General features: G+C 47.5%; 1 protein-coding gene across 1 annotated transcript in view; it reads left to right on the top strand.

The window, feature by feature from the left end:
- Positions 1-359: 359 nt before the first annotated feature.
- DHRS12 (dehydrogenase/reductase 12) overlaps positions 360-12482 on the top strand; it is a 34318-nt gene continuing 22195 nt past the window's right edge. The window contains 5 exon segments of the mRNA XM_061458166.1: positions 360-415; positions 816-862; positions 865-885; positions 888-941; positions 4924-5006. Coding sequence (XP_061314150.1) covers positions 360-415; positions 816-862; positions 865-885; positions 888-941; positions 4924-5006 — 261 coding nt within the window.

The following is a 12482-nucleotide window of genomic DNA, read 5'->3' as shown; positions in this document are numbered from 1 at the left end:
TACAGCAGTCTCCAGCATGGTAGCGGCTAATGCACCCAGGGGCTGAATGCCAGGCTGGCTGGAGGCACCCAGGCTCGGTGATTAACAGCAGCCACCTTTCTTTGCTGGTGAATGAAGAAAGAGGGAAATGGAAGGGATAAGAGACACCAACCCACAAACTGCTATGGGGGATGAAGGAGGCACAACTCCCTGCACATTCACACAACACCGTCCCTCACACTGTCTCTTGCTGATAAACCCAGGCGGCAATAGTGACGGTGGGCAGGCAGGACTGGTCCCGTCCGGGCGCCTTACATAAGGGCCGAAGAGGGGCGAGCACCTCTGTGGCGGCACCGACACCACATCCTGGTACCGCCACCATGTCCCGGTACCGCAACGCCCTGTGGTTCGTGACGGGGGTGCGGGAGTGCACGAGGTACAGACGGCGGCTCCCCCGGGCTCAGGTGTTTCTGTGCGTCTGTCCGCGGGCTTTTAACCGCTTCCAGGTGGCTTGGTGTTTTAAGTGCTCTTAATCAAAGCATGCCGAGCCCTACCAGAGTGGAGTGATCTCAACGCTTTACCTGTGGGAACCCACAGCCCTCATGAGCGTCAACCTTTGGGCTGTGGCTTGCGGCAGACAAACACCTTCAGTTGTTACTGCATTGCTCCTTAGTGTCCCTGGCACTATACGCGATCTGTCCCATGGGTATGGAGGGTAATAAGGAGAGGGGAGGTGTTTCACATATGCTGAAGTGTAAGGGGAGGTGCTTTTCAATTCTTCTCTGGGTTTCTTTGGAAGTACTCTTGTTTCTCACAGGTAACTCTGATATATTCAGGACCAGCTATGAGTCTGCTTCCAAGCACTTCCGTCCAGCTGATGTGGAGGCGATCTGGCTGGAAGGTCCTTTCTGGTGCAAAGAGTGGCACTGGTAGGGCCACAGTCAAAGAGACAGCGAGGGGAGGTGAGCCAGGCTGTAATGAGGGGCCTGAGGGGCCATAATGGAGAAGGTGGAAGGAAGTAGGTTTGGTTTTTCAGTGAAAACGCAAAGACACAGTTCCCTGGGATGAGGGGTCAGGTGTGTTATTTTACAGGGCTGTTAGCATGGGTTAGAGGTTTAAGCATAAACAGTGCAATGAAAACTAGAATAATGAAACCAAGTTAGTGGAAAGGATCTACAAAAAGTGTTTCTCAAGTGCGTGTTCACTGAAAATGTGTTATAGTGGCATCTAAGGATGCTGGCGATGGATCAAGCCCACTTAGGACTGGTTTGGTACAAGCAGCAGCTTGGATGAATTTGGACTGTTTTGAAGAATTTACAAATGTATCTTATGATGAAAGAAAACAATTGGCTGTGCTAAGATGAGCTTGGAGAGTTTGAAAGAAACAACATAGTTGTACTCGATCGTGATGATAATCTGCAGTTTGTGCACTTTAACTGATTATATGCAACCATTTTTTGTTGCTTACTGTAACCAAGGAGATGGTATGAACTGGAGCTAGCTACTGTTGAAGGATAAAACTAATCTCTTTCAGAGTTGACAAAATAATTCCTGTTGTGAAAGAGTGATAGGAGTTTTGGCATGTAGAATAAAAAGGAGGAGCTTGTGGTTTTTTGCTCTCTTTGCATGCTTAGGCTTCATAACTATATTATGAAGGAAAGTGGTGACTCAGTTAAATGAAACTAATTCAAAATTATTAGCACCAAAGAGCCTTTGGGCTGAAGATCCCCATCAGTGTCAGGATGTGATTGATTTTCAGGTTCCCAATACTGTTATTACATGTAATAGACTTACGTAATTATTGCTTTGTCTGGTGACTGGATGTGCCTGCCATGTTTTGCAAGCTGTCAGGTTGACTGGATCTGCATAGGTTGTGGTCACCATGTCTCATGGCAGGAGCTCAAAGAACATCTATGGGCACAGATTGGTTGTCTGATACCTTTTGTGGGTGTTGCTGTACATATGAAGCTAAAATGACTTAACAATATGTTCCTGATCCTGTCCTTGAACATGTGGCTCTGAAACTCAGCCTCAGTTTTTGGGTCTCTATCTTCTCATTGAATCTCTTCAAGTACATCATGACAAGAATACAAGGAATTCTGATTCAGCAGCAGAATGACCAAGCTATGCTGGCTTTACCTTCAAGCACTGTAAATCTCTGTAATATGTCATCTCATCTCTGTAAATAATGACGTCTTGATGACAATTTTTTTAGTTCAGCTTTTCTCTGAATTGGTGTCTCATGGTATTGCAGATTTGGGCTCTCTTGTTTGTCTGTGAACTGCACTTCCAGTTTGATGCAGTCTTCTCCCAACCACTCTGACAATTCCCGTGTATTAAGTTCAAATAATTTCAATCTTTACCATGGAAAATAAATTTAAATCAATTTCTTAGCCTGTAGGTCACACCAAAACTGTCTTCTCTCTTCTCTCCTTAGCAGCAAGAAAAGACTCAAAGCTCAAATACTCAAAGCTCTTAAAACCCACCTCTTCTCACAGAATGTTTTCTGCTGTAGGCTATACATAACAGACTATCATAGCAGCCTTCCAGTACCTGAAGGGGGCTTATAAGGATGCTGGGGAGGGTCTCTTCATTAAGGACTGTAGTGATAGGACAAGGGGCAGCGGGTTTAAACTTGAACAGGGGAATTTTAGGTTAGGTATAAGGAGGAAGTTCTTTACTGTGAGGGTGGTGAGGCACTGGAATGGGTTGCCCAAAGAAGTGGTAAATGCTCCATCCCTGACGGTGTTCAAGGTCAGGTTGGACAGAGCCTTGGGTGACATGGTCTAGGGTAGATGTCCCTGCCCATGGCAGGGGGATTGGAACTAGATGATCTTAAGGTCCTTTCCAACCCTAACTATTCTATGATTCTATGAGAATGTTTCTGATCAGCTTGAAGGCCAGATTCCAGGTGTTTGATTTGTACCTGCATGCATAACTTGTGCTGTGCCCTGTTATTTGGGAGGTATTTCTAAAACACCTGTAAACACACATCCTGAACTGCTGTAAGGTCTGTAATTAAAGCCCTCCTTTGCAATGAAGCTTGCAGTCACTGTGAGAACATTCAAAGAAGTGAGCATTGGACACTGCACCTTCTGGTTACCTGTCTTTTCTCTCACTCATGAAATCTGTTTTCCCTTGGATAAAGACTGTCTTTCATTTTGATCTGTATATATTCAGTGCTTGTCTATGCATGGTCCCTTCCATGTATGGTGCATGTGTAACACAAACATTTGTTAGGGTTATCTGTATGGTTATCCCAGATCTGGGAGTTTCCCACCACTGCCTGCAGTTGTGCACTTAAGTAACCCAGCCAACTCTGTCAGTGCAGGGGAGAACTGGAGAGTTTCAGAAGAACCTTGAGGTTTGTTGCTTGTATCAGCAGCATGCCCAGTTGTGGTGGGTTAATCATGGCAAGGTGCTCACAAAAGCCACTCTATCATTGCCCTCTTCCACTGACAGGGGATTAGAAAATACAATGAAAGGGTCATGGGCTGAAATAAGGACAGGGAGAGATCACTCAGCAATTACCGTCATCAGCAAAACAGACTTGACTTGGGGAAATGGGTTTAATTTATTACCAATCAAACCGGAGTAGGATAATGAGAAATAAACCCAAATATTAAAAGCACACCCACCCAGACCCACCCCCATTCCCAGTTTTAACTCTGTTTCTGAACTCTACCTCTTCCCCCAGCGGCACAGGGGGATGGGGAGTGGTGGTTGTGGTCAGTTCATCATACGTTGTCTCTGCTGCTTCTTTCTTCCTCACATCCTTCCACGCTCCAGTCCCTCCCACAGGATACAGTCCTCCACAAACTCCAACATGAGTCCTTCCCACAGGCTACAGTTCTTCATAAACTGCTCCAGGGTGGGTCCCCAGCAGGGCCACAAGTCCTGCAGCAAACCTGCTCCAATGCGGGTTCCTCTCTCCATGGGACCACAGGTCCTGCCAAAGAAAAAGTATTCCCCACCCGAAAATCAAAATATCATCATAACATTGGACAGAAGTGGGCAACATACACAGGCAATCCACCACTCGTTCCTTCACCACAATTACAACAGAAATTCCTCAGATGATCTTAAGCTCCTTTTCAACCCTAACTATTCTATGATTCTATATTTTGCCTGTTATCTCTCCCAATCACTATCCCAACCTGAAAATCCTCAAGCTCCACACTGGGCACCAAAAAGTACTGTGGTGGGTTGACCTTGGCTGGACATCTGGTGCCCACCGAGTAGCTCTATCACTCCCCTCCCCAACACTACAAGGTGGGGAGAAAATAAAAGCACAGCCCTGTTGAGGGCTGCTATGGGGAGAAATAATTCCATCTCAGCAGAAAGCAGAAATCTCACAGCTTTCCTATTATATCCACTCCTGGTGTCCTAAACTGTCCATGTGAAGTCTCTGGACAGACCTCATTGGTCTTTTTGATGTGTCTTCTCTGCCGATGGTACAGCTGGAACAGTGCTTTTTAGGGGGAGTTTGTTCCCGAGAGCGGCCCAAGGCTGGTGGACCCGGGACTGCTATGGGTTGCTATGGCCCTAACCAGCTCCCTGCTTCCAGTTCATCAGCAGGAGACATGGGAGCCCTGAGAAATCCGCAGACCTAAGCTTCAGCAGCATTGATGAAAAGCCACTGCTCACCTCTTGGCAGCAGAGGAATGGGACTGTTAGCTGTGCAGAGCTCAGGAATGTTCTGCTGCTGGGAAGCTCCCATGGCATTGCAGTGATCACCTGACCAGTACTGCTACTGCTGCTAGCAGGCTGTACGCTTCCCGCAATCTGGAATTCAATCATGAAAGGCTTTTTGGTTTATTTGGTTTGTGTCAAAAACTAACCCCAAGCAAGGGCTGCAAATTGCACATCGCTGCCTGGCCCTCCCTCTTTGCTGATGAGAGCAGTTGGTAATGAATGATGAGCTGTGTTTCTGGAATCCACCAGGTGGCACGGTTCAGCTGGTTTGCAGGAGTAAGGGATGAGCTGAGGTCTTTCGAGGAGAAATAGTGATGGAAACGATCAACTAGGTGAGCTGTTTGTCAATCTGTTGTTTGCTCTTAGAAAGATTATTAATATTAAAGACTTCTGAGGCCTTGAGGTGTTCTGTTTCATCATTTTGCTGTTTTGTTTATAATGGTATTTTCTTATGGACATGGAAATATCTAGTAGTTTAACATCTGTGTGGTTTGAAGTGATTTAATTTCACTGGATGATGTTTTCTGTCATTAATAACATCACCATCAGCATGCTGTTTTATTTAATTTTTGCTGTCAATAGATGTCTTACTATTCCTAGCTGTGTGGCTGAGGCTTTCTAAAGTTAATGCATTGCAACACTCTTACAATGTTTATGAGTCCACAGCATTGGAGTTGAAGGTTTTATGTGCCTGAATAACATGCTCTTGATTTGCTAAGGTTGGCTGCTCTGTGAAGTCCTGTGTGTGATCCTAGTTCCATGTTCCACGTACTTTTCCATCTCCTTTTCTTATATATCACTTCCTTACCTCCTCCCTTCTTTTAGATATTTTTGCTTTCATGTATATCACTGTACATTATACCCCTATACCTGTCATTGCTGCTTTTGCTAATTATTCAGGAGGGTGTGCTTATGGAGAAGTGCAGTTGCCGTCTTTCTATCTTGATGCACTGGTTTTGGTTGGGACAGAATTAATTTTCTTCATAACAGCTCCTATGGTGCTGTGGTTTGGACTTGTGACCAAAGCAATGCTGAGAACCCGTGTGTCCTGGGTTCAGCAGTAGCAGTCATTTTTCTCGTTCTTAGTAGCTGGTGCAGTGCTGTGATTTTGACTTTTCAGCCTGGGAACAACGCTGATAACACCAAGGTTTTTAGTTGTTGCTCAGTAATGTTTAATCTGACCAAGGACTTTCTCAGTCTCATGCTCTGCCAGAGAGGAGGGGAAGCTGGGAGGAAGCAGCTGGGAGGACAGCTGACCCAAACTAGCCAAAGAGGTATTCCATACCACAGCACGTCATGCCCAGTATAGCAACTGGGGGCAGTTACCTGGAAGGGCTAGATCACTGCTCGGGTCGGGCTGGGTATCGGTCGGCAGGTATTCTCTTCCCTTGTTATTTCCCTTATTATTACTGGTGGTAGCAGCAGTGGTTTGTGTTATACCTTAGTTACTGGGCTGTTCTTATCTCAGCCCGTGGGAGTTACATTCCTTTGATTCTCCTCCCCATCCCTCTGGGAGCAGGGGGAGGAAAGGGTGGGGAGTGAGAGAGCAGGCTGCATGGCTGAGTTGCCCACTGAGCTTAAACCACAACACCATGGTTTAGTTATTTTTGAACAGTGGCTGCACAGCATCAAGAACTTTTCTGTTCCTCACCCCACCCGACCAGCGAGTGGATTAGGGATGGACAAGAAGCTGGGAGGGGACATAGACAGGACAGCTGACCCCAACTGACCAAAGGGCTATCCCAGACCATATGTGCTTAGCAATAGCAGCTGAGGGAAGAAGGAGGAAGGGGGAGCAGTGTTTGGCTTTCCAAATCACTGTTGCATATGATGAAGCTCAGCTTTCCTGGGGATTGCAGAACACCTGCCTGACAATGAAAATTAGTAATTGAATTCCTCATTTTGCATTGTTTGCACACACGCCTCTGCTTCACTTATTAAACTGTCTTTATCTCAACCCACAAGTTTTGTCTTTTTTACCCTTCTGATTCTCTCCACAGTCTCACTGGAAGGGGAGAGAATGAGTGGTTGTATGGGGCTTAACTGCCTACTAAGGTTAACCCACAACAATTGCATGGAGAGCTGTCATCATTTTAAGTAGTGACTTGGCTCTTGAACACAGTATTTTGATTCCAGTAATAGTATTTTGAGTGCATCAAAAATTCTGAAGACTTTTTATGGTTAGAGATACCATATTGACTAAATTTCTGCTCATTGGTTTCAGCTCCCTAGTGTGACACAACCAGCATTACACTTCAGTTCTGTAATGAAGGTGAATTAGATCAGTCCTTAAGTAGAAATAAATACTCTCCAGCTGTCTATAACTATGTAATCCCATGGCTACAGTAAGACTGGTGATTATCTGTGTTACCTCTTTTTCTAGCTGCAGTCGGACAGCCTGGGAAAAGGGGTGAGTGTCCTGGGTTCAGCAGTAGCAGTCATGTTTTTCCTTTGTGTTAACTGGTGCAGTGCTGTGTTTTGACTTCTAGCTTGAGAACAGCGTTGGTGAAGCCGATGTTTTCGGTTGTTGCTAAGTGATGTTTACCCTGACCAAGGACTCTGTGAGGCTCATGCTCTGCCAGGGAGGACGGGAAGCTGTGAGGAAGCAGAGACGGGGCGCCTGACCCAGGCTAGCCGGGGAGGTATTCCATACCACAGCACGTCATGCCCGGGGTGAGGGGTAACTGGGGTTACCCGGAAGGACAGGGGCTTCCAGGTGGAACTCGCTTTCTTGGCCGGTGGTATCGTATTCTCTTCCCTTGTTATTTTCCCTTATCATTGTTTTAGCTGATAGTAGCGGCGGTGGTGATTTGTTGCTGGACTGTTCTTGCACTCTCTCGATCCTCCTCCCCGTTCCTCCGGGAGCGGGGAAGGGGAGAGCCCCGGTGCGGGGGGGGGGGGGGACGGCACCACTCACTGGGAGTGAGTGAACAAGTTACCTGACTGGGTTTAAACCACGACAGTTCTTTTTGGCGCCCAACGTGGGGCACGAAGGGTTGAGATAACGACAGATCTGACTGGATTGATAGTCACTCGTCACAATGCTGATTTATTGGCTCTCAAGGTTGTTCCTCTTGATCTCACAGTTTCAGTATATCATATCTTACGTCCATCCGGTATTTGCTGTATTAGTGTTTTTCAAGTGTGGGGCTTGGGCTAAGGTTTTTATCCCATTGTACTTTATGGTAATGACTTGTAATACAATAGAATCATTGATCATGAAACTGATCTGGCTTATGTTCCCAGTGTGGTCACCACCTTTATACTTTGGGAGGTATATGATGGAGGTGCTTAGCAATTACACATCTTTTTTCTCCTCCTCAGGTGCTCAACCTGTGAATGAGACATCCTTTTACCCTCCCAGTCGTCCCCCCAGACCATTTACATTTGAGAGTTTTGAATTTTTTGAATGGCCTTTTAATGCTGTTGAGATTTGTTTGCTGATGGTGATGGGAATCACCATGCTAACACACATACAGAGTGTGTTTTGCCCACTACTGATTTCAAGAGTTAAGCAGATTCAGGTTTGGGTCTTGTCTGGGGTCAAACGACGATGCAGGAGGACCGAGAGATTTTCCCTGAGGCTGGACAGCCATGAGTGGCAGGGTGTGTGGGATAGTATGGGCAAGTATCTAGGTCAGTGGGCCCCTCCAGTACTTTGGAATTTCACTACCAAACAACTGCAAAATCCAGAAGAATTAGTAAAACACTTAAATGAGGTGTGTGGTCATTCTGGCCATACCAGAGATGGACAAATCACGGCAACGTGCTGGGGCTTGGCCTATGCTTACAGGGCCTTGTTCAACACTATCCAGCACCTTCAAAAGGAAAAGAATGTCGGCGGATCTGAGGGCAAAGCGACAGTCGCTACTCAAACTTTGGCTGCAATGAACTGCGCAGCTACCCCAGTGGCAAGTACAGCAGCTGCTCAAACTTCAACTGCAACAGACAGCGCGGTTACCCCAGCTCCAAGCACAGCAGCTGCACCAACCCCAGCGACAAGCACAGTCGCTACTCAAACTTTGGCTGCAATGAACAGCACAGCTATCCCAGCGGCAAGTACAGCAGCTGCTCAAACTTCAACTGCAACAGACAGCGCGGTTACCCCAGCTCCAAGCACAGCAGCTGCACCAACCCCAGCGACAAGCACAGTCGCTACTCAAACTTTGGCTGCAATGAACTGCGCAGCTACCCCAGTGGCAAGTACAGCAGCTGCTCAAACTTCAACTGCAACAGACAGCGCGGTTACCCCAGCTCCAAGCACAGTAGCTACACCACCCCCAGCAACAAGTACAGTCGCTACTCAAACCACAGTGATAATCACTGCAGCCAAACCAGAGGACCAATTCGTACCAATATCAGTTGCCCCTGTACGGAAGAGAACAAGCAAAAAGGAGGCAAAAAGGGTGAAGCGAGATGAAGGACCAATGAATTCACCACCCGGTCCAGAATCTGATCAGGAGTCATCATCACATGATGAAGAAGAAGAAGAAGAGGTAACTTCTCGACCTCGGACCTCAACCGAGCTGCGGAATATGCAAAAAGATTTTACCCGTCAACCAGGGCAGCACATCATCACCTGGTTACTCCGATGCTGGGACAATGGGGCCGATGGTCACGAACTAGAAGGTACAGAAGCCAAGCAGCTGGGATCACTTGCTAGAGAAGGGGGAATTGACAAAGCAATCGCAAGAGAGAAAAAGTCCCTCAGCCTTTGGAGGAGGCTCTTGGCAGCTGTGAAAGAAAGGTTTCCATACAAGGACGATGTTACGAGTCATTCGGCCAAGTGGACTACTATAGACAAAGGCATCCAGTCTCTGAGGGAATCGGCCATCGTAGAGATGATCTATCACATCAAGCCGAATAACGGGGATACACCTATAGATCCAGATGAAGTTGAATGTACACGACCCATGTGGCGAAAACTTACACGGAATGCACCGTCATCATATGCCCATTCATTGGCAACAGTGACCTGGAATGACATAGTACCACTAACAGTGGATGAAATGGTTCATAAACTCCGAGAGTTCGAAGACAACCTCACCCCTTCCATCATCTCAGCTGTGGAAAAACTGTCCCAGGACCTCAAACAATTGAGGGACGATCTATCTGATTTATCCAGCTCCTCACGTGTACCAACACACGTCTCAGCTATTAACAAAAGGCGTCCTATTGTTCAAGAGAGGAGATACAGGAGGTATACACCACGGGGTACCCTATGGTTTTACCTGCTGGATCACGGAGAAGACATGACAAAGTGCGATGGAAAACCTTCTTCAGCTTTGGAGGAACGGGTGAGTGAACTGAAGAGGGGAGCAAGGGCCAAGACTGATTGTCCCATGAGAGCTACGGCTTCAGTCTCTGGTGAGCAGTTTCCCAGATGGAGTGGAAGAGCTGATTTTACTCCAGCTCCTGTGATAATGAAGAATAATCCCTTTCAACACGACTTAAGTGTCCAATGCTGTGACGACCATTAGAGGGGCCCTGCCTCCAGCCAGGTGGAGGTAGGGGACAATCGGATTTACTGGACTGTGTGGATCAGATGGCCTGGCACATCAGTCCCACAGAAGTATAAGGCTCTAGTAGATACCGGTGCACAGTGTACCCTGATGCCATCAAGCTGTCAAGGGGTGGAACCCATCTGTATTTCTGGAGTAACAGGAGGATCCCAAGAGTTGACTGTGCTGGAGGCTGAAATCAGCCTGACTGGAAGGGAATGGCAAAAGCACCCTATTGTGACTGGTCGAGAGGCTCCATGCATTCTCGGCATAGACTACCTCAAGAGAGGGTACTTCAAAGACCCAAGAGGGTACCGGTGGGCTTTTGGTATTGCTGCTTTGGAGACTGAGGAAATTGAGCAGCTGTCCACCTTGCCTGGTCTCTCAGAAGATCCCTCTGCTGTGGGGTTGCTGAAAGTTGAAGAACAACAAGTGCCAATCGCGACCACAACAGTGCACCGGCGGCAATATCACACCAACCGAGACTCCCTGATTCCCATCCATCAGCTGATCCGTAGACTGGAGAGTCAGGGGGTGATCAGCAGGACCCGCTCACCCTTCAATAGCCCCATATGGCCAGTGCGAAAGTCTAATGGAGAATGGAGACTAACAGTAGACTATCGTGGCCTGAATGAAGTCACACCACCATTGAGTGCTGCCATACCGGACATGCTAGAACTTCAGTATGAACTAGAGTCAAAGGCAGCCAAGTGGTATGCCACGATTGGTATTGCCAATGCATTTTTCTCCATTCGTTTGGCAGCAGAGTGCAGGCCACAGTTTGCTTTTACTTGGAGGGGTGTCCAGTTCACTTGGAACCGACTGCCCCAGGGGTGGAAACACAGCCCTACCATTTGCCATGGACTGATCCAGACTGCACTGGAACAGGGGCAAGCTCCAGAACACCTGCGATACATTGATGACATTATTGTGTGGGGCGATACAGCGGAAGAAGTCTTTGAGAAAGGGAGGAAAATAATCCAAATCCTGCTGAAAGCCGGTTTTGCCATAAAACGGAGTAAGGTCAAGGGACCTGCACAGGAGATTCAATTTTTGGGAATAAAATGGCAAGATGGACGTAGACAGATCCCCACAGATGTGATCAACAAGATAACAGCAATGTCTCCACCAACTAATAAGAAAGAAATGCAAGCTTTCTTGGGTGCAGTGGGGTTCTGGAGAATGCACATCCCAAATTACAGTTCAATTGTAAGCCCTCTCTATCATGTGACCCGGAAGAAGAATGATTTTAAATGGGGCCCTGAGCAGCAACAAGCCTTTGAGCAAATTAAACGCGAGATAGTTCATGCAGTAGCCCTTGGACCAGTCCGGACCGGACCAGATGTAAAAAATGTACTGTACACTGCAGCTGGGGTGAACGGTCCTACCTGGAGCCTCTGGCAGAAAGCTCCAGGGGAGACTCGAGGTTGACCCCTCGGCTTTTGGAGTCGGGGATATAAAGGATCTGAGGCCAGCTATACCCCAACTGAGAAAGAGATACTGGCAGCCTATGAAGGGGTTCGAGCTGCTTCGGAAGTGATTGGCACTGAAGCACAGCTCCTCCTGGCACCCTGGCTGCCCGTGCTGGGCTGGATGTTCAAAGGCAGGGTCTCCTCTACACATCATGCAACTGATGCTACATAGAGTAAGTGGGCTGCACTAATTACACAACGAACTCGAATAGGAAATCCCAGTCATCCAGGCATTCTAGAAGTCATCATGGACTGGCCAGAGGGCAAAGATTTCGGAATGTCACCAAAGGAGGAGGTGGTGCGCGCTGAAGAGGCCCCACCATATAATAAACTGTCAGAAAGTGAAAAGCAGTTTGCCTTGTTTACTGATGGCTCTTGCCGTATTGTGGGAAAGCATCGGAGATGGAAGGCAGCTGTATGGAGTCCTGGACGACGAGTTGCAGAAACTGCTGAAGGAGAGGGTGAACCGAGTCAGTTTGCCAAGGTGAAAGCCATCCAGCTGGCCCTGGACATTGCTGAACGAGAAAAGTGGCCAGTACTTTATCTCTATACTGACTCATGGATGGTGGCAAATGCCCTGTGGGGGTGGTTGAAGCAATGGAAGCAGAGCAACTGGCAACGCAGAGGTAAACCCATCTGGGCTGCTGCACTGTGGAAAGATATTGTTGCCAGGGTGCAGAACCTGGTGGTGAAGGTACGTCATGTAGATGCCCATGTACCCATGAGTCGGGCCACTGAGGAACACCAGAACAACCAACAAGTGGATAAAGCGGCTAAGATTGAAGTGGCTCAGATGGACTTAGATTGGCAACATAAAGGTGAATTATTTTTGGCC

Source organism: Pezoporus flaviventris, unplaced genomic scaffold, assembly GCF_033815535.1.
Source record: "Pezoporus flaviventris isolate CSIRO_AGI_PZ_B2104156 unplaced genomic scaffold, CSIRO_AGI_Pfla_v1 ptg000025l, whole genome shotgun sequence".
Lineage (NCBI taxonomy): Eukaryota > Metazoa > Chordata > Aves > Psittaciformes > Psittacidae > Pezoporus > Pezoporus flaviventris.
This window is presented reverse-complemented; position numbering and strand designations above follow the sequence as displayed.